We start from the raw sequence: 22,416 nt of genomic DNA on the forward strand, positions 1-22,416 counted from the left end.
TTTTTCAAAAATGATTATGATATTTTAGTAAATAAATAGAAGTTAATTTGGACACTTTGTTGCAATCCATTACATCTGTTAAAATAATGAATTGAGAGATTTGTTATCTATAAAAAGAGTATTTTTATTATTTTATTTAAAAAAACTAATGTGAAAATCATTTATTTTTCAATCGATGATTTTGATTATAAATTAATCATCATGAGAAATTTGAAACAAGTTTTAGGACATTAACCAGATGTATATTTTAAGGAATTGACTTTCCTTAAGTACGTATTTTGCTTTCGTTTATAAAACCAATCATTATTTAATTTTTCCTATAAATGTTTCATCAATCAATCATTTTTGCCTTTCTTTTGTTTTTTGTTTTTTTAACTATTATTTACCATAACTATGAAAACACAGAAAGCAAGCAATGGCAAACGAAACCCATTTTCAAATAATCGAATTTGAGCACCAAAAGTTCATACATTTCATATAATTTGGAGAAATCGGCATAAAATTAACTATTTGACGAAGATGACCAAAGAAAATTAGTTTTAGAAAAATAATGTAGTGCACGTTAGTAAACAACCAGAGAACCAGATTACAAGGGAAAACGAGATCCAGAAATCGTGGAAATAGAATAGTGACGCCCATCGACGTGTCTCTGGTTTTTTTTTTTTTTTACAAGAATGGTGTTGAAAATAGAAAGAAGATGGCCTTGTCCTTATCCGGCACACCGAACAGGGTCGAATTTCATACCACGTAAATGGAAGTTTTGCGAGTCGTCCGGCTCATATTACAAAGTCCAAACCCGGTAAGAACCACCTGATTTCCTCCACGTGTAATACAAACATAGGTTCGAGGCCGTACGGTCCTTTCCAAGTTTTGTGTACCCCAGTAATATCTGCCACCGAACATATCAGCATTGCCCAAAATCCAACACACTCGCGGAGATGACAGATATTATCCAATCTTATTTCGGAAAATTTAACGTAAAAGAGACAATTCATCCGGGGATTTCGAACACTATTCGGAGCTCCCCATAAAACTCACCGGAATATGAAGTTCGGGCAAATTTATAACCGGGTTTACCCGGTCACTCACGGATTCCCCATATTCATGCGTAGACTATATAAGGTCTTCTCTTCCTCAATCTAAACGACCCTTGTAGACTGTAGTCTTTTCTTTAGTTTATTCTGTAGAAAAGTGAGCTTTTGCCGGCCATTACTAGGTTTGCTATTCGCTTTTTATTATTTTATTTTTGCTGTTTTATTCAAGCTTTACGTCTTCTGTTTAACAATTTTTGGTTTTAGATTTTTTTGCTGTTCGATTTTGTTTTTGGTTTGGTACAGTGGCCAAGATTACATCTTTCGATATTTAAGGCTCTCTTCTGTTGTTCATGGGATCAATTAATTTGACCATGTTCTTGATTATGGGCTGTGAATTTGGTGATGCTTTAACTCTATTAATTCAGTTAAAAAATAAGCTTCATTGCTCAAATTTTCTCTTCTAACTTTATGAGTTCCGAATCGATTGTCGAGAGTTTGGGTTGACTTTGAGTTTATGACATTCTTGTTTAGAATTTAAATAAAAGATATCCTTCGATGAACTGCAGCTCTTTATTCAAGAACTGATAATAATCAGTGAAGGAATCTTAGGATGTCTCCTACTTCAAATGTTTCTCAAAATGTAACTTCAAAACACCAAGACTCCAATTCATCCATCTTCGAGATCGGAGACTCCGATTCTCTAGACTACTGAACAGGCCGAGGCCTTTGACTATCGAAAGGAAGAGATCCTTTGACGAAAGATCCTTCAGCGAAATGTCGATTTCGTCCCCACCACGCCAGTTTTACCGAAACAGCGAGAACTCGTCTCGTCTTTTTGATAGTTTTTCAGGCATAGGCTCCCCTAGATCATTTAGTTGTGTAGAGACGCACCCTATAGTGTCCGAGGCGTGGGTAGCCTTGCAGCGTTCCATAGTCCATTTCCGAGGGCAGCCCGTGGGGACCATTGCAGCGTTGGATCATTCTACCGAAGAACTCAACTATGATCAGGTGAATCCTTCTGTAATTTTGAATCACGGGCTATATTTTTAGGCTAGAAGATTGATTTTTTTTTGCTTACATCTGGCAGGTGTTTGTCCGAGACTTTGTTCCTAGTGCACTAGCATTCTTGATGAATGGTGAACCCGAAATTGTCAAGAATTTTCTTCTTAAAACACTACGGCTCCAATCCTGGGAGAAAAAGGTGGACAATTTCACTCTAGGGGCAGGGGTTATGCCAGCAAGTTTCAAAGTACTGCACGATCCTGTTAGGGACCATGAAACGCTGATAGCCGATTTCGGTGAATGTGCTATTGGTCGAGTGGCTCCTGTCGACTCTGGTTTCTGGTGGATTATTCTTCTTCGAGCCTATACAAAGTCTACAGGCGATGCCTCTTTGGCTGAATTGCCCGAATGCCAGAGGGGAATCAGACTCATCCTGACTCTTTGCCTTTCGGAAGGCTTTGATACATTCCCCACGCTTCTGTGTGCTGATGGTTGCTCCATGATTGATCGCCGAATGGTAACTTTCATTCAAAAGCCCCATCTTGTTATGACTATACATTCTATTTGTTGAAACTTTGTCGACCCATCAACCATTGTGCCTTTCCAATTTCCAGGGTATTTATGGGTATCCTATCGAGATACAAGCTCTATTCTTCATGGCCCTGAGGTGTGCTTTGCTTCTACTAAAAGTTAAGCAACCAAATAATAAAGCCCATGTCAACAAGCCCAAAGATTAAAGAATGATTGGCCCATGTCAATTGAAGGAGTACTCAGTTCATTAGCTACATAGGGTTACGCATAGAATTTTCTAGAGTTGGATTCTGTTAGGTTTGTTACGATAGCAAAGGACACATGGCAACCATTGATCAGTGGTGTTTTGTATAAATTTGAACAATCTACAGTGTAAAGAGTGAGGAATACAATACAACAAAATCACGTTTTTCTTCTTCTTCAAGTTGGTATCAGAGCAGTAAATGTTACCTAAGTTTTGTTGATGCATACAGCAGATACACTTGGATTTATCTTCTCAAATTAAAATCCGAGGTTTATCAATGTTTCATTCGGTTTAAGAAATATGTTGAGGTTCAGTTTAAGAAAAATATTAAAGTTCTTCAAACAGATTCTGGCGGAGAGTTTCGATCGCTCTCCCATTTTCTCCATGATCAAGGGGTGGTTCATCGGTTCTCTTGCCCACATACCTCTCAACAAAATGGTGTGGTAGAACGCAAACATCGTCACATCGTTGAAATAGGACTTTCTTTACTTGCTCATGCTTCCATGCCTCTCAAATTCTGGGAAGATGCTTTTCTCACTGCTGTACATCTCATAAATCGACTTCCCACTGCAGGTACTCAAGGTCATATTCCTCTTACACTCCTATATAATCAAACTCCTGACTTTGCATCCCTTAGGGTCTTTGGGTGCCTTTGTTTTCCGTGTCTAAGACCTTATAACAACCATAAACTTCAGTTCAGGTCTACACCCTGTACATTTCTTGGTTACACTAGCACTCATAAAGGGTATGTTTGTCTAAGTCAAGAGGGTCGTGTTTATATCTCGCGCAATGTTACATTTAATGAGCATATATTCCCCTACAGTGACAAGTCTAAATGTCACGAAGTTCCAGAATCAGCCTCTGAATATGTCTCCCTTTACTTACCACAATCTGCTACTTTTCCTGCACCACAAACATCAAATCCTCCTGAATCCCCTCCCATTCCCACCTCTATTCCCAGTAATACCTCACCTTGTTCTTCTCCTGAGGATCACACATTTACTGTTCCTGGTTCCATGAATCTGCATCCGATGACTACTCGCTCCAAGGCTGGGATTTTCAAGCCAAAAGCAATGCTGGCAGATTTTTCATTACCTCGGGAACCCTTGAATTTTCAGGAGGCTCAGGTTTCTAAAGAATGGTGTCAAGCTATGGACGGTGAGTTTCAAGCATTGCAGCTTAATAATACATGGTCCCTAGTTGTTCCTCCGGCCAATGCACCTATCATTGGATGCAAATGGGTTTTTAAACTCAAAACTAATCCCGATGGAACCATTGCTCGACACAAAGCTCGTCTTGTAGCAAAAGGATATTCACAAACTCCGGGATTGGACTATAATGAGACGTTTAGCCCGGTTGTCAAGCCCACAACAATTAGAGTTGTACTTACAATTGCTATATCTAAGGGATGGAGTGTTAGACAAATTGATGTTAATAATGCATTTTTGCATGGACAACTTCATGAAGTGGTATATATGCATCAACCCCCTGGATTTTAGTCTCCAAATGCTAATTCAAAGCTCGTCTGCAAGCTGAACAAAGCGATCTATGGCCTCAAACAGGCTCCTCGGGCTTGGTTCGAAAAATTGAAGAATGCTCTTAAACTACTGGGGTTTTGTGAATCTCGGGCTGATGCTTTGTTCAATTTAGCTCAAGTTCTGTTACCTATGTTCTTGTCTATGTTGATGATGTGTTAATTACAAGGAGTTGTAATTCTCAAATTCAGAGCTTGATCACATAGTTACATAATCAATTATCTCTCAAAGATTTTGGGGACTTGTCCTTCTTTCTAGGAATTGAAGTTCTCAAGAATGCTACTGTCGATTGCTCTATATTTCTCAACCAAACAAAGTATGCACGAGATCTTCTCACCATCACAAGACCGGACATTTGCCTTTAGTGTCAACAAAGTATGTCAATTTATGCAAAGGCCTTTATACACCCATTGGAGAGTTGTCAAACGCATTCTGAGATATCTCATAGGCACTCTTGACTTAGGTATTCATATCAAACCTTCGTTCAGTCTGAATCTCGTTGGGTACTGTGACGCTGATTGGGGAAGTGATATTGATGATCGGAGATCAACTTCTGGATTTTGTTGGTTTCTTGGAAGCACTCCTATCTCCTGGAGTTCAAAAAAGCAGGCAGTGGTTTCTCGGTCAAGCACTGAGGCGGAATATCGCAGCCTTGCTAATGCCACTTCTGAACTTCTTTGGATTTAGTCATTGCTGTCTGAACTTCACGTTTTATCGCCTGCTACTCCTGTCCTCTGGTGTGATAATCTCAGCACTATTGCGTTAAGCACCAACCCAGTCCTTCATGCTCGCACCAAACATATTGAACTTGATATATATTTCGTTCGCGAAAAAGTGTTGTCCAAATCTCTATGTGTTCGTCATGTTCCAGCCTTTGACCAAGTGGCAGACATCCTTACAAAACCATTATCAGCTGTTTCGTTTCTCAGATTAAGGTCCAAGCTCAAAGTTGGTATCAACCCACTGTTGAGCTTGAGGGAGGAAGTTAAGCAACCAAATAATAAAGCCCATGTCAACAAGCCCAAAGATTAAAGAATGATTGGCCCATGTCAATTGAAGGAGTACTCAGTTCATTAGCTACATAGGGTTACGCATAGAATTTTCTAGAGTTGGATTCTGTTAGGTTTGTTACGATAGCAAAGGACACATGGCAACCATTGATCAGTAGTGTTTTGTATAAATTTGAACAATCTACAGTGTAAAGAGTGAGGAATACAATACAACAAAATCACGTTTTTCTTCTTCTTCAAGTCTAAAAAACGATGAAGAGGGCAAGGATTGTACAGATAGAATAGTTAAACGTCTCCATGCATTAAGCTATCACATGAGGAGTTACTTCTGGCTTGATATCAAATAGCTCAATGATATATACAGGTACAAAACCGAAGAGTATTCGCACACAGCAGTAAACAAGTTCAATGTTATGCCCGATTCACTCCCTGATTGGGTTTTCGATTTCGTTCCAAGCCGTGGCGGTTACTTCATTGGAAACGTGAGTCCCGCAAGAATGGACTTTCGTTGGTTTTGCTTAGGAAACTGCATTGCGATTTTGTCCTCTTTGGCAACACCAGAGCAAGCTTCGGCTATAATGGATCTGATTGAATCGCGATGGGAGGAGTTGGTTGGAGAAATGTCAGTTGAAGATTTGTTATCCAGCTATGGAGAGTCATGAATGGAGGATAGTAACAGGCTGTGATCCAAAAAACACTAGCTGGAGTTACCATAATGGTGGTTCTTGGCCAGGTATGTGTAGATTTTAGGAGTTAAAGTACCTTGTTTTCAGATATGGCAATAGGAAGGGCCAGAATATATATGTTGCCATCCTCAATTATTCTCATCATTATTTTGCGCAAGTCCTCTTATGGCTTCTCACGGCAGCATGCATCAAATCAGGACGAGTTCAACTAGCAAAACGAGCAATCGAACTAGCCGAGACACGTCTGTTGAAGGATCATTGACCCGAATATTATGATGGTAAGCTGGGCCGTTACATGGGGAAGCAGGCTCGAAAGAATCAAACATGGTCGGTCAGTAAGGAAAAAAGAAGGTGATGAAATCAAATCATATTTATTTCATATCTATCTTAAACCCCAATACAGTTATTTATACTAACCTAAGCATTAGAAGATAACAACGAAAGGTGCAGAAGAAAAACATAATTGTTGGAACAAACTCAACGACATTTCTATCTAGATTATTCTATACAAATGGTTTGGGCTTTCTTCTTGTCATGGGCCTGTAACTCTTTTACAGGAGTGGGCTGTTCAGAATGGCTTTGGGCTTGTTCTTCTCTAACATCCCCCCTCATGTGAAGCGAGGGATGAAGAACCATGCTGAGCTTGGATCGCAGCCGGAGAAAAGCAGGAGCAGACAATGGCTTGGTAAGTATATCTGCAAGTTGATCAAATGTAGGAACATATCTAACTGAGAGAGAGTTTGATAAGATCTTTTCACGAACGAAATGCAAGTCAAGCTCCAGGTGCTTTGTTCGAGCATGAAGAACCGGATTGGCGCTCAATGCAATTGTGCTGTTATTGTCGCACCATAGTACTGGGATATGAGAAGGGAGACAATGTAATTCAGTCAAGAGAGATTGAATCCATAATAAGTCAGCAGTGGCATTCGCAAGACTTCGATATTCTGATTCTGTGCTTGAACGAGAGACAACAGATTGTTTCTTAGAACTCCAGGAGATAGGAGAGTTTCCAAGAAACCAACAGAAACCATAGGTCGATCGACGATCATCAGGATCACTACCCCAATCCGCATCGCAGTACCCTTGAAGATGAAACTGTTGGGATACGTGAAAACTGATGCCAATATCCAGCGTACCATTTAAATAACGCAAAATACGCTTGACATCCTTCCAATGAGTATGAAGAGGAGCCTGCATGAATTGACATACTTTGTTGACACTATAGGCAATATCAGGCCTGGTAATAGTCAAGTATTGAAGAGCTCCAACAGTGCTTCGATATTGAGTAACCTCTTCAAAAGGATCCCCATCTCTGACAGAAAGCTTGGTACCCGAAACCATAGGAGTTGGGAGAGGTTTGGCCTGATGCATGTTTGTTCGTAGAAGCAAGTCTTTAGCATACTTTCTTTGAGAAAGAAAAAGAGAACCATCACTTGATTTGAAGACCTCAATTCCCAGAAAATATGAGATATCACCCAAGTCTTTGAGGGAGAATTGAGTGTGCAGCTGTTGAATAATGGAATGAATCTGCTGAGTGTGACTTCCTGTAATTAAGATGTCATCGACATACACCAAAATATAAATAATGGAATGAGAATCAGACTTAACAAACAGCGAAGAATCTGCTCGAGAGGCAGTGAACCCCATGGCCTTCAATGTGATACGAAGTTTGTCAAACCAAGCCCTTGGGGCTTGCTTGAGGCCATAAATGGCCTTGTGAAGTTTACAAACCAAAGGGTTGCTCGCATTTTGAACTTCAAACCCGGGAGGTTGCTGCATATAGACTATCTCGTGAAGAGAACCATGAAGAAATGCATTATTCACATCGATTTGTCTAAGACACCAGCGTCTGGATACAGCAATGGCAAGAACAACTCGTATGGTGGTTGGTTTGACGACTGGGCTAAAGGTTTCAGTAAAGTCCAGTCCAGGAGTCTGAGAGTAGCCCTTGGCAACAAGTCTAGCTTTTTGCCTAGCAACAGAGCCATCCGGATTTGTTTTGGTTTTGAATACCCATTTGCAACCAACAATGGGTGTATCCGGAGGAGCAGTGACTAGAGACCAAGTCTTGTTGAGCATGAGAGCATCATATTCTGATTTCATTGCTTGAGTCCAAGCAGGGTCTGTTGTGGCTTCTTGGAAAGTTGATGGTTCATGGGGTAGGAGAGATGCAGAACACAACACTTTGGGTTTAAAGATACCATCCTTAGCTCGAGTAGTCATGGGGTGCATATTCACTTGAGGTGGATGAGGTATTGTCTGAGACTCAAGAAGAGGGGAGACTGAGGTTGATGATGGAAGAGGAACATGAGGAGATGAATGGACAGATAAAGGAGAGAGAGGAGGAGCTGATGACGAAGAGGTAGCAGAGGGCCTCAACTGTACATCGGCCAAAGAATGTATAGGTACATGTGGGAGGTAAATGGGGAGTGGGTAGTGAAGATCCAGTGCTGCTTGAGGGACAGCAAGGCGTGACTGACTGCTGTAGATAAGAGAAATGAGCTTCATCAAATTTAACATGACTAGAGAAGTATAATCTACCATTGGAGCTAAGACACTTATATCCCTTGTGGATATCACTATAGCCAAGAAAAGTGCAAGGAATTGATCGATACTCAAGTTTGTGATTATTATAGGGGCGAAGGCAAGGAAAACATCGACAACCAAAGATTTTTAAGGAGTGAAAATTAGGTGGTTTGTTGAATAGTTTAGTGAGGGGAATGGCATGTTGGTGGCTCGAAGAAGGTAAACGGTTGATAAGAAACACAGCTGTAGAGAAAGCATCTTCCCAAAAGTGAAGAGGCATAGATGCATGTGCCAACAAGGAAAGACCTGTTTCAACTATATGCCTGTGTTTGCGTTCAACGATGCCATTCTGTTGAGAGGTGTATGGGCATGAAAAGCGATGAATTACCCCATTAGCATGAAGGAAATGGGTTAATTTACGGAATTCCCCACCAGAATCAGACTGGATGATCTTAATGGATTTATTAAGTTGTAGTTCCACTTGGCGTTTGAAATGGAAAAATACCGACTGAACTTCAGATTTGAGTTTAAGAAAATAAATCCATGTATAGCGACTGAAAGCATCGACAAAACTAACATAGTACTTATGCCCATTTCGAGAAGGTGTATGAGCAGGACCCCATACATCTACATATATGAGTTCAAGTGGTTCAGAATGTACTGTTTGAGATAAGGAAAATGGGAGTCTATGGCTTTAACCAAGTTCACAAGCAGAGCAAAAGTCTATACTTTTATTGCAAGGAATATGGATATTACATCGCAATAAAACATTTTTGACGATTGCAAGAGAAGGATGACCTAATCTAGAGTGCCATTGAGTTAATACTTGAGAGGAGGCTGGATGAGACTTGACTGGAGAAGACGACTTAGCAGAAGTGCTTTCTGGAAAACTAGATGAGCTGAGACAGGTGGCGGAAATAGGCATGCCAAGATTGAATCGATACAGCCCATCATGCAAAGTTCCTCGGAGAAGAGTGACTTGAGTGGCACGGTCCTTCACAAGACAAAGACTAGGATGAAACTCAAAGAAAACATTATTATCCTTTGCAAATTTACTCACGCTAAGGAGATTTTTGGTGATTTGGGGAACCCGTAGTAAGTTATTCAAAACAAATGTTTGTGATGAAGGATTAGAACGAAATTTAGAATGACCAATGTGAGAGATAGACAGACCTGCACCATCGCCCAAGTGAACCTTACCACTTCCAGAATACTCGGAGCCAAGACTTAGATTACTGAGATCACTAGTGACATGATGAGAGGCCCCAGAATCAGGGAACCACCAATCCTCTCCAGTAGATGATGTACTAGTGGTTGTATGCAGTGTAGCTGGAGGATAGGGGGCTGATCTCTGATCAGGATATTGAGAAGGTTGTTGATTCTTCGGAAGATATGCTTCATCAAAACGATAGAAGCAGATCTTCGCAACATGACCATGAATACCGCAAATTTGGCACACTGGTCGATTCTGATTTTATTGCCAGGTTTTTCGACCACCTCCTCGAGAGTATCTACCACGGCCACGGTTACGTCCGTTGGAGAGAAATCTAGATGTTTGGCAGGAGTTTTGATGTAGATTCTTATGTTGCGGTGCTGCAGTGGTTACATTAACCATGGGTGATGCTATCTCATTGGGAGAATTGAAGGCTTCCAGCCTGCCTTCATGTGAGAGGAGAAGAGCACCAACATCAGAAAAACTCAGTGTGTCTACACGGAAAGTAACATGAACAACCACCGAGTCATATTCAAGACCTACACCACCAAGAAGATATAGGATTTGGTCTTCCTCTGTAATCGGGTGGCCACACGCTGCAAGCAGGTCCATGTAATTTTTCATTTTGGATAGATAATCCTTCATGGTTAGAGCCCCTTTTTTTTTCTGAGTTTGAAGCTGCAGCTTATATTGCATTACACGTGCTTTCGACCGGGAAGCAAAAATACGAGATGTGCGAGTCCAAAGTTGAGTGGCTGACTCACAGCCGATCATTTGGCTCTGGATGCTTTCCGACATGGATGCAAGGAGAAAGGAAAACAGCAGCTGATCTTGCCTGCACCAGGTGACATAGTTGGGATTAATTATTTCTGGTGCACCATTATCAGAAACAAAGCGAGAAGGGACTGGAGGATTTTCAAGAATGAAGAACTCAAGGCCCAAACCCCTGATTCCAGCGAGCACTTGTAAATGCCAAAGAAGGTAGTTGTCATCGCTAAGTTTGACAGATGTAATTTGATTTGCAGGGTTAACAAGAAGGAAGCTGGGATTGATAATTGGGGTAGGAATGGTGCTTGAGGTCCCAGCAATGGATCCGGCGTCAGCCATGGATGACTCTGATACCAAGTAAGGAAAAAGAAGGTGATGAAATCAAATCATATTTGTTTCATATCTATCTTAAACCCCAATACAGTTATTTATACTAACCTAAGCATTAGAAGATAACAACGAAAGGTGCAGAAGAAAAACATAATCTGTTGGAACAAACTCAACGACATTTCTATCTAGATTATTCTATACAAATGGTTTGGGCTTTCTTCTTGTCATGGGCCTGTAACTCTTTTACAGTAGTGGGCTGTTCATAATGGCTTTGGGCTTGTTCTTCTCTAACACAGGTCGCAGGATACTTGGTGGATACTTGGTGGCTAAGATGATGCTGGAGGATCCCTCAAACTTGGGTATGATATCACTTGAGGAAGACAAACAGATGAAGCCACACATGAAAAGATCTGCTTCTTGGATGTGTTGACATTTGACAATATATTTTATCATTGTATGTTTTTCTATGAAGTTTTTAGTTTGAAAACTTGGCGACTGTTGCTATAGCCTATAATAATGTATTAAATTTTGAAAATTTACAAGGTTTTTGAGAAATTAATGAAAGGTTGATTTATGGACATGATGGGCATAATATACTTCTAAAATATAATATAAATTTGACATGGCATCTGAAAAATCTGAAAAATGTTTTCCAGGAATTTAATTTGTTTCGATTACTTTGTCTCCAACAAAATTTATAAAAAATGTTACTTGTTATTCAAAACTATTCTAAATACCTATTATTGTATTAATCGTTTGTTTTTTTATTCATATTTTTGCACAGTACATGGTTGCTGGTAGAGTATTAAACTAAAGTGTAGAATTTAAAGGGAAATTTTTTACTAAAAAAAAAAAGAAAACTAATGGTTGGTTAAGTGTGATTTTAATGAAAAATACGAAGTATTCAAAAATTTATTAATGAAAATAAAAGAGAGGAAAAAAGAAAAACAGTAGCCAATGCGAGAATGGAGGATCTTGTAAACCGAAGCTCTGTTCTGAGGGAGAGGGTAAAGGGCAGCACGAAGAAACCAATCAACGCCGCCACGAAGTGGCTAAAGAACCAGCCGCCGAAAGCCAAGGTGTCATTGGCGGTGGGCGCGGTCGTCTCCACCATCTTCTTTCTCCGGCTCGTCGTGGAAGATCACGACAATCTCTTCATCGCCGCCGAGGTCGTTCACGCCATTGGCATTTCTCTCCTCATCTACAAGCTTACCCAAGAGAAAACATGCGCCGGTATTATTTTATACTGCACCATTTTAGTTATTATTATTATTATTATATTGTTGAAGGAGATAATGAACAGACGAATAATGTATTTCTACTGTTCAGTATACTTCTGTGGTCTTAACTGCGTCGGAAATATTCATTTCCCCAACTGTAAACTACTACTAAATTCTGAATTAAATTGTGTAATATTCCATATAATGTGAAAACGGCTTAATTTTAATTTCTTTGTTCCAATTGCTTTTCTCAAGTGACAAGATGATTCTGTATATTTTAGGTAGCTGTTATGTTGTATGCGAATTAAAAATTGGATCTTTGGCAAGAATGTGGGTTGAGTTGTGGACTGAATGTATTTCTGTGGTGGAAATAGACATTCAAAAGGAAATTTTTTTATTATTATTTAAGGTAGGATGTCCCCCCTGCCACTTAACTTAGTCCACCCTGTATTCTTGAAACATCTAAGTTCTTCACTTCTTTGACCAAAAAGAAATTATTTGTCCGTTTCCTTGATTTCCTATATTCATTTACGAATTATGCTCACTTGACGTCAATTTTGGGATTTTAGTTTATTTTTTATCGACTGAATGGCCATAGCCTCAAAGTAACACTGATCCATGTCTTGAGATGTGCTGTGTGTGTGTCGTGATATGTTTTTGCAGGCATTTTGTGATTTGCCAGTTTGTTTAGTTCTCAGCTCGTACATATTTTACTTCAGGTCTGTCACTCAAGTCCCAAGAGCTGACGGCTATGTTTTTAGCTGCTAGACTCTACTGCAGTCTAGTAATGGAATATGATATCCACACGCTGCTCGATCTTGCAACATTAGCAACTACCTTGTGGGTCATTTATATGATTCGTTATAAATTGAAGTCAAGTTACATGGACGACAAAGACATGTTTGCCCTTTATTACGTCGTGAGTCTTGGACTAGCTTTTTTATTTTGCCTTCTTAAAATATTATATTTGTGTCGTCCATTGAATCGACTCTTGTTCGTGGTGTATACAATGATATTGTTTCTTTGCAAGGATGACTTTTCCTCATTTTATTGTTCTTGTAGGTGATACCATGTGCTTTACTATCTGTTGCTATTCACCCATCGACTCAGCATCATGTTATCAATCGCATTTTCTGGGCTTTTTGCGTGTACTTGGAGGCTGTTTCGGTCCTTCCTCAGCTTCATCTTATGCAAAACACAAAGGTTGAGAAGTTCTCATTACATTATTAATATTTATCAAGATTCACGTTTCGTTTCCTACTCTAGATTGTTGAACCATTCACTGCAAATTATGTATTTGCCCTCGGAGTTTCCAGGTTCTTGAGCTGTGCACATTGGGTTCTTCAGGTTTGATCATGCATAAAACTCTAGCTTTACATCCTTTGCTATAGACATGGACTTCAAACACATGAAAGACTTTTGTATTATGTTTGGTTTAAGGTATTGGATACAGGAGGACGATTGCTGACAGTGTTAGGCTATGGACTATGGCCTTCCATGGTTCTGGTATCAGAGATTGTCCAGACTTTTATACTGGCTGATTTCTGCTACTACTATGTTAAGAGGTTGGTTCCAAATGTTTTGATCGTAGCTGGGAAAAAGTACTTACTTTTTTTCCCCTTGTAAACATTTGTCTTCGTTTTAATTGATCCAGTCTTGTTGGTGGACATCTTGTGCTACGGCTCCCTTCCGGGGTGGTGTGAGTCTCCAATCTCCAGAGGCTAAGGCTCTGTTTTTTTTTTTTTCTAACCTAGTTTTCTGAGTGATTTCATATAAAAAATTTCCATGGACACTCACAATTGTAATACCTACTTTTATCTCAAGATTTGAGTGTAGGATCAATGCAAAGGGAATGGATTGATGATACTCCAAACTGCCATTTCCTTTTGTATTCTATGTTGAACCACATCTTTCTTCAATTAAAGTTTATCAAAAAAAGATTATAATTTTATTAGAGAAAAAGGTCAGCATACCTTATTTAAAACAAAATCAAAAGCAAGAACCGAAAACTGGTATCATATTACTAATATGATTATGTTTACAATTTTGTTATAACATATTTGTTACAGTGGGTTTCAAATGTCAAATGTCGTTTCGAAGTTGAGATCTTTGACACCGATGGTATAAGCCCGTGATAATTTTCCAATACAGTCGAATGTATACTTATCAATCATGACTAAACTTGTGCCCAGGAGTTGGCGCAGCTTCACGCCAGACCGCAGGGAATTGAGAAGCAATCATTACACTAAAAAATCTCAATTTTCATCAAATCTTGTTAGGGACCACTTCATTTGGACAGAAAAAGAATTATTACACATTTATTTAGTATTTAATTTATGTTAACAAACCTTTATCCTTGCTCAATATATCAACCCCTAAAAATTATTGTTTTGCATTTGTTGATTCATATCTAAAGATATTGATTAAATGAATCAAACTCACTCACGTCTAAGGAAAGGATTACACTTTGGAATTTTCACAAGAAATTTCCCTACAATTATTGTAATTTCTTTTTTTTTCCTACGTGTCTGCCACGTGGAGAAAATCTAACGGCTCTCACGAACGCCTTAACGCAGTCCGACCGATTTCACAGTGACGTCGTTTGGAGCAGTTAAAAACCATGGCTGGCCGTTATTAATTGCGATTTATTTTTTATTCTCAAATTCCATCAGTTTGTTTCGCATTCCCGTCTGTTGAGATTTGAGGATGACTGCGGATTTGATTCCTCTCAGCTCTGCACACTCCACAGGGATTGTGATTTCCGGAGATTTTTCCAATGATAGCCGTTGATTCTTGACTAATACGATATTCGAGACTGCATTTTTTCTCGTTGGATTGGATTAGGCTGTTTGCAGTGGAAAAACGGTAGCTTGAAATTCTCTGAGTTACTTGTTTTTCCATCGATCTTCAGTGGGTTTTTTAGCGTAGATGTTTTTATTTCGGATTCTTTAAGATTTTTTGAATCAACGAGTGTGTCTCTGAATTCTGTTTGGTTGTTATTTATGGGTACTAGAAAGGAAAAGTTTTCCTCCATTTTTGCCTTTTCGTTATCATTATGATCGACGTCCTCTGTGATTCAAAGTTCCAAGAGAAGTAAGTATTTTACCTTTTTTTGTGAGACTCGGCTTAATCCACTCTGTCTTCATTTTTGTAGCGTCCTGTCCTGTGAACTCCTAGCATCTTAATTTCTTGGTGTGTGTGAATGTAGGAGACAGCAAACTGTGTGTGTGTGTGACAGAGAGAGTGTGTAAAGTGTGAGTGTGTGAGAGAGAGTCCTTTTATTGCGTGAAGAAGAACCCGATTCTCTGAACACCCCCTAATAAAAAAGACTACATCCGCATTTCTTTTTCCCCCAACTTTCCTAACAAACCTGCCCTCTCTTCTCCTTTTCTCTTTGAAGATTTCAGTCCCTCGCATTTTCTCCCTTTGTTTTCTATCCATCTTTCATGAAAATTTGAGCTTTACTCTACTGTGCAGACACTCTGCAGAAAAAAAGAGAGAATCTAAAGATCTGATGCATTTACTGAGTTGGATGGACTCAAATTCCGTCGTCGAGAGCGGCTTTCAAGTAAATCCCCGTGTGTGCATATCTTTTTTTGTCACCTTTGTTAGAAATGGACAACACTAAATGACCGAGGGCCTGCACGAGAAGATTACTACCCATCCACAAGCATTTAGCATTCTTCTTGGTACGATCGTCAAATTCGTTGGCGAAAGTACGATCAGATCCTCGATTTCGTGTTTAATTTACTGTTACTAAGCAACAAAAAGTCATAAATGGATTCTTGTCTTTATCTGCGTTATATTTTCGTTTCTCGAGTCTACAATACTGAGGTTTTTATTATGCTACGTGTCGCATTATATTCTTTTTTCTATCCTTTTTCTTCTTTTGGGCTGTTGTTTGTGTTTTACGTGTTATCTTTTTCCTGTTAAAGTAATCTCCTTTTGTTCATTGGAGAGTTCATTTTTGGTGGTTCAGATTATGACAGGAATTTTTATGTTACTGTTCAACTGAATTTGAATCGGAGAAGGAGAAGAGTGTGAAATGGGTTCTGTTGGATTTTGTGGTGAATCTGAACCTCAGCCTAGTACTAGTAATAGCAAGAAATTCAAGTTGCCCAGAAAGGTAATGTCTTGACTCATCATTAAATTTTATATACGGTTTTGTATAATTCCTTATTTTTGTCCAATCTTTATTTTTGCAGCTTGTGGATGAATGTTGTGCAGTTAATAATGCTGCAATTCCTAGGAAGCTACGGTCTGGTGTGTGACTTAATTTGTGATTAATTATTGTTTCGACTTCTTTTCATGCTCGTGTTAATTGGTTTCATTCGGAGACCACTGATTTAGTTTGGTTCGTCTGAGAAGTTTCCGGTTTCTTACTTGGTGGTGCAATTTGAAGTTTATTTTTTTTATTTTTAATGGCTTTTTTCATTGGGATGTGAGTTACTGTATTGTTTTTTTATCCCCATAGTTTTTTTTTTCCCTTTTCTGACGGTGCCTAAGTATTTTACCCTTGTGGTAAGTAGCAATGGAGTGGACTAAAATAGATTTTGGAATAAAAATTATAATTTTAGAAAAAATTATATATAATTGTTTTTTCATAAAACCTCAACTGTCGTCGATGTCCATTACACTCCTCGTCCATACCTGATCCGAACTTGCTGAGAAGGGAGAAGGGCAGTGTCATCAGTGAATGATCAATTCTTTAGTTTTCCTATAACCCCTTGAGTTGATTCTGTTTCCACGTTGCAGCCATCAAGAAACGAGGCCTTGAGTCTATGCCAAATTCGAAGAAACAAAATCCACTCCGGAAAAGCGGGGCCAAGAAATCCAGACTGAATATGGTTATGCGTTGCCATATTTGAAACTTAACATGCATTGTACAGACCACTTGAGGATGAAAATTCGATTGAGAACTCAATGCAATTACTTTTGCAGAAACAAGGGCATATCACTAAGGATGAGAAAGAAGTGGCCGAGACCTTGTATCTTTTAGCCAACATGTTTTATGATGCTATCAAGACTGATGAGAGAGGATTTGATGTTCACCCTTCGGAAACAAATTCTTCAACTGTACTAGAAACGGGGAGCACCATGACCGCAGCTCAAGGTTTGAATTGTTTCTCAGTTGTCGTCCTTTCCCTTTGTGATCTGAATAAAGAGGGTCACATATCCCAACCTGGGTAAACAATTTGTTCTAATAATGACAACGGCATCATTTACTTAATGTCAATGGCATCTTTTTTTAACTCAGCACCCTTTAAGATGTTTCAAATGGGAATTCCATTAAATTTATCCCCTCAGCTTTCTTGATTCCTATTTGTTATGCCATCTACATCCCACAAAGCACAGATGCTGGCAAAATTGCCGCAAGAGCAACCCTTGAAGCTCTCTGCCAAACTTCAAATTTGGAAGACTCAACATCAAAAATTGCTCAGTTAAAATCTTTTGACGATCCTCTGCTTTCCAAGCTCCCCATTAGCAAGCAATATCCCATCCTCTTGGCTTCTGAAGATCGAACCAATTTAGTCACTAGTGCCAGGTGGATTACCAGTTCTTTCCTCCCATTACCTTCAATTTATATGCCCTCAGTTTTGGTCTAATTTGTTATTTGATCATTATAGCAAAACAAAAATATCTGCTCTAACTACTGTGCCAAGTGATTGGGGAATCACCATGGAACAGGTATGCCTCAAGAATTCCAATACGCAGATAATATTTTGTTGATAGATAACATACTGTAATAAGATTCTGCAATATTTTCAGGTTGCAGCTCCTGGGATCCAAAATTGCCCCAGGGAGGACAAAAATAATGGTAAACTATTCAATTTGATGGGATTTTCTCATTTACTCACAAGGCTAGTGTTCAAATGTGGCGGTTTTTTTTTTTTTTTTTGTATATTTATACTGAATGTGGATGTATGAACGAGTCACATGATCTACTGGTTTGCGAGGTAGATTTACTTCTTTGGCGTTCACACTTGTCTTCAACAGTAACTCAGGGCACCGAGACTCTGGAATCCTGCCCACGGTCAGTAATTGTTGTTTCTTGGAACATATGTTATCTTCTTCCTTGTCGAATAGATGTCATGATTCTTATTTTCTGATTTCAAGATCCTCCATTAACAAACTTCCTGCCTGGTTTGATACTACAAATCATGTCATCCAGCATCCTACACCTGAAGAAAGTTTTACCAAGAATAAGGTAAGCCAGCTGCCAGCTTTGTTTTAAGATTAAGTAATTGAAAAAATATTACCTACGGGGTCTCAAACTTATCTATGTATTCCTCCGATCTTTAACGAATCAGCACCATTTAGTTAAGGCTGAACCAATGAGGTTGCGGAAGAGATGTTCTGCCCATATTTACATCTGTCATTTTATCAAAGTCATGCAAGTATCAGACAGAAAGGAAGGATTACCGGGGACACTCTTTGAGCCAGGACCGCATATAAATATTGAGTATCAAAAAAATGGGATTGATCACACAAGTGGTCCTTTGTCTTTCAGCGTCAGTTCAATCCAAGATACCATTCTTTTGCGTAAGAGTCTCTTTCAAGATCAGCAGCAGGCCTCAAAAATGCATGCCTCATGTTCTCCACTTAAGCAGGTGAGTTCATTGGTGACACTATCTGATAGATTGTTTGTTTGTCATGTATCTTGGACAATAAAGTTTTTGCAGGGTTCAGATTTCTTATCTTTGGCTGGACACAGTGATGAGGTGCTGAAACAATCACACTCGTCATACATGCAGTCACAAAATAACTTGGCTATGCTTTTACCACAGCCCCAGAATTGTTATTCAACATTCCTTGATCGATCTTCTGCTGTGGCCATAGAACAGGTGACTTGATCGTGTCCTCCATCTCTGTAGTCTCGCTATCAAATTTTCTTGAAACATTCTTCATTCACACGTCTTGCCTGTCCTTACCTGTTTTCTGCCTTGTAAACAAATGTAAAGCACAGCAGGGATTACCATAATATGACGACTCAAATGTGATCTTGATGACCATACTATCATCAAAAAAGTATTTTTACATGATACATTAACCTCCAAATAAATGAAACAAGAAAATCCAGAATGATGTTTCCATCTGTCTCCACTAGGGTTACTCAGCAGACAATAATTCTTGCCTCCATTATTCCTCAAAGCTCACTCTATTTACATTCTTGTCTTAAAGGTGAATTGATTCTCTGTTTCGTTGATTTTTTGAGACAGCTCCCCCCATTTCATAGCAGCCGAGTTGCGGCTCTATTTGCAGCTCAATCTCCTCCTGCTGGACTTCCCACCACATATTTACAGGAAAGGGAAAATGGAGAAAGTGACTCGTCTTTCTTTGTTAACTGTGCTCAGGCTCGGCCGCTTTTCCCGCACATGCATTCTTCACCTGGCTTAAATTATCAACAGTTTAACACAATCCATCCACCACCGTCACTCTCAAATGTGAAGGGACACGGCTTACGCCTCCCTTCAGGATTTGATAGAAACAGAGCAACATGCTATCCTGGTAATATGTCGCAATTGCAAATATTCTGCAACCAGCAGCGTCTTTGAAGTAGATAAATTGGTGTCAATCAGACTTTTCAGTGGAACAGCTCATTGTTTGGCATGTGTACACTGATTGCGATCCTTGGAATATGGCTCGGGTAAGTCAGACCCGGGTATTATTTACTACTTGGTAATTTTGCATCTTCTTTTTGATGTCCTAACATAAATGAAGCATCACTGACATTATCTTATATTTACAGATTCTGTATGGAATTTAATTTCTGGGGACCTTATTATTTTATGAATTTTATGGGAGTTGATATTTACATTCTATTTCATGTTATCTATACTTCATTTCATGTGTAAACTATGTGTCAAATTTATTCAAAAATGGAGTGCAAATAACAAGAATAGAGCGCAAATATAACTCTCTTATGTTATATATAGATACACACATTAATTGTGATGTCCGCGGACATTGTATTATTTACAACCTATATCCTTTGTTGCAAATAATATTCTCTCTTTAGGCTCATGAATGAGACACGTCTCTAAAATACGCTTATCAAATGAGCAAACTAATATCATTTGTCTACATATATGAAACAAGTTTTGAAACATAAATGGCTCCGATGGATTGATTTACAGTAACTTAAATTTTCCTCTCACTGACGGAAAATCATACGAAGCTAATCAAGTGAGCCCATATTCAACCAATGAAGTCCCAAATTAAAAAGTAATTGCCGTACAACATTCTTTACAAACAAAATACCAACGAATTCAGACAAGACAAGGGATAGGAGCACCGAAGTGGAGAATTACGGGATTGACTTTAAAATATTACGAAATCAGGCTTGATAGAGCTCATAAAACCATGCAGATTAGAAGAATCTTTATTCCTGCTTTTCCAATTCCCCCATTCTCTCTATGATTGCCTGAAGAATAAAGGGAAAGAGAAACTAATTGCCATGTTCACAGATGATCTCATTTTCAATAAATATTAGTTGGCAAAGCACAAACCTTTTGTACAATTTGTATGAGCATGTTTAACATTGCATTTAAGTGTTTTAAGTCTACATGTGATTCATCTTTTATAAAATCATGACGGGGGAAACAATATTGCCCAAAACCATTTTCACGCATTGGTTTAGGAAACATTTGGGAGATCTTGTACTTTAATCCACATCCATGAAGCTATCAACATGTTCTCAACTTTTAAAAGGTAAGGGAAAATTATACCTTCTTGCTTGTTTCTTGGAGTTCCCCAGCAAGAATGAACTCGTCTAATATAAGGTAAACCTTGAAAAAACACGATAAACATCCCATCTAAGAATAACACAATTAATGAACGAAATACAACCATTCTACATGGCTAGGAACGTTAAAGATGTACATAGCGAGAAGATATAAAAAGGAAGGGCAGTGATGTGGTAGTTCCAATGATTCAAACTGAGAAACAATTAATGTGGGTTAACACTAGGATAGAGCAGTTCTAGGTCATAAATGTCTGGTAGTATTTTGAGCAGCTAAGCCAAAGTTGATCCTGAGCTAAAAGTCAGCTCATAAAACTAGTCTGCATTCCAACCAGTAAAGGAAGCAGAATAAAATTTGAAAGAAACATACACATAACAACTGACACTGATGGTACTTATTTACCAAACAGTCATGTACAAAAAGGGCTCATGCATGTGTGTAGTGTAATTGCACTTTTAAACAAGCATACGTTAGAAACATATGAGAGCTTTCTAATAATTATAAAATCAAGAAATGCAACATACCTTGTGGAAGTTAAATACCAAATCTAGCTCGCAAACATTGCTGAAAAAATGATCTAGTATCTCCACAAATAAGTGAATGCATTCCAGGTAAGCTAGCTCATTGTCGGTAATATCTACACACAATGAGAAAAATAATCCAGCATATCGCCTGTAGATAACCTTGTGGGTTCGGAACTGCAAGAGAAATTTTGTTGGATAGTGCATCATCATGTGTTGTGATGCCGAGATGAAGACAACCCAAACAATACAAATAAAACTATTGGAATGAAAAGCCATCCAGAAACCATACAAACAACTTGATCTTGTGATCACAGGAAAATATTGATCTCATATATGCGCTATTTGGGAATAAACATCAACACTACAAGGGTAAGAGGCTCTTTTATATATACCTAGGATTCAAAAAGGACAATAGAATCAAAGCCCGCGATCAGCAAAAAAGGATAAACAAAAAACAGAAATCGCTTACCTCCACAAAATTGGTATGTTTGGGATCTCTATTGACAACCAATCGATGAACCTGCAATGCATAGTGAATACGGATTTAAGGAAACTTGCGTGAGAAATTCGACATGCTTATATAAAAAAATTAAAAAAATTTACCTCGTACTCGACCTTATGCTTCTCGGATTCTTCGAGAGGTATGTAATATTTAGCCAGTCGAGTTTTTCCTTGCCTGTTCTGTAATATTACGAATCGGATCTGCAATATTCAATGAAAAAGACAACAAATTTCACAAAGGTAGACCCAAATTAGCAAACTTTCAACACGAAATCTGCAGAAATACAGTGAAACTGCTGATTCAAAAATATTATAGTACCATTTTGAGGAGAATGATTGAGCCCCGCAGATCGCAATCTTGCAAATTTTAGCTTGGCGGAAAAGAAAAACAGTAGCCGACCGTAAAGTCAAGGAGCTCGGCCCTTTGAATTTATTTTCAAAATATTAAATTAAAATTAAAAATATAGCAATCTTCCCTTTGGTTTATTTAAATATTATATTACACAAATAAATCTAATAAATTTTAAAATAATAAACACAACGTCAAA

At 38.6% G+C, this 22,416-nt stretch overlaps 3 protein-coding genes and 1 pseudogene across 5 annotated transcripts; 3 read left to right on the forward strand and 1 right to left on the reverse strand.

Moving 5' to 3' along the window:
• Positions 1 to 914: 914 nt before the first annotated feature.
• Positions 915 to 11,457, forward strand: LOC142524384 (putative alkaline/neutral invertase B; annotated as a pseudogene).
• A 325-nt stretch (positions 11,458 to 11,782) lies between these two features.
• LOC142523641 (uncharacterized) lies at positions 11,783 to 13,980 on the forward strand. The gene is made up of 6 exons (XM_075627353.1): positions 11,783 to 12,112; positions 12,819 to 13,018; positions 13,162 to 13,302; positions 13,366 to 13,446; positions 13,540 to 13,664; positions 13,754 to 13,980. The coding sequence occupies exons 1-6, from the start codon at positions 11,845 to 11,847 to the stop codon at positions 13,800 to 13,802; spliced, it is 864 nt and encodes a 287-aa protein (XP_075483468.1). The 5' UTR covers positions 11,783 to 11,844; the 3' UTR covers positions 13,803 to 13,980.
• Positions 13,981 to 15,006: 1,026 nt separating this feature from the next.
• Positions 15,007 to 19,938, forward strand: LOC142523640 (uncharacterized). 3 transcript variants are annotated; one of them, XM_075627352.1, is made up of 13 exons: positions 15,009 to 15,815; positions 16,079 to 16,225; positions 16,305 to 16,362; positions 16,855 to 16,946; positions 17,041 to 17,212; positions 17,407 to 17,644; positions 17,727 to 17,787; positions 17,869 to 17,916; positions 18,048 to 18,133; positions 18,217 to 18,307; positions 18,411 to 18,710; positions 18,783 to 18,944; positions 19,320 to 19,938. In XM_075627352.1, exons 2-13 carry the CDS (start codon positions 16,145 to 16,147, stop codon positions 19,653 to 19,655), a joined length of 1,725 nt encoding a protein of 574 aa, XP_075483467.1. In that variant the 5' UTR covers positions 15,009 to 15,815; positions 16,079 to 16,144; the 3' UTR covers positions 19,656 to 19,938. The 3 variants fall into 3 exon arrangements, with proteins under 3 accessions (XP_075483465.1, XP_075483467.1, XP_075483466.1); XM_075627350.1 differs by having other exon boundaries at positions 15,007 to 15,815; positions 17,869 to 17,917; positions 18,061 to 18,133; positions 18,411 to 18,944; XM_075627351.1 differs by having other exon boundaries at positions 15,010 to 15,815; positions 17,455 to 17,644; positions 18,411 to 18,944; positions 19,320 to 19,937.
• A 333-nt stretch (positions 19,939 to 20,271) lies between these two features.
• Positions 20,272 to 22,318, reverse strand: LOC142523642 (AP-2 complex subunit sigma-like). The gene is made up of 6 exons (XM_075627355.1): positions 22,188 to 22,318; positions 21,971 to 22,069; positions 21,837 to 21,887; positions 21,368 to 21,541; positions 20,829 to 20,888; positions 20,272 to 20,524 (listed from the first exon to the last, which is right to left on the reverse strand). The coding sequence occupies exons 1-6, from the start codon at positions 22,188 to 22,190 to the stop codon at positions 20,483 to 20,485; spliced, it is 429 nt and encodes a 142-aa protein (XP_075483470.1). The 5' UTR covers positions 22,191 to 22,318; the 3' UTR covers positions 20,272 to 20,482.
• Positions 22,319 to 22,416: the final 98 nt, after the last annotated feature.

The sequence above is a fragment of the Primulina tabacum genome, chromosome 14, assembly GCF_025594145.1.
Source record: "Primulina tabacum isolate GXHZ01 chromosome 14, ASM2559414v2, whole genome shotgun sequence".
In the NCBI taxonomy this organism is placed as follows: domain Eukaryota; kingdom Viridiplantae; phylum Streptophyta; class Magnoliopsida; order Lamiales; family Gesneriaceae; genus Primulina; species Primulina tabacum.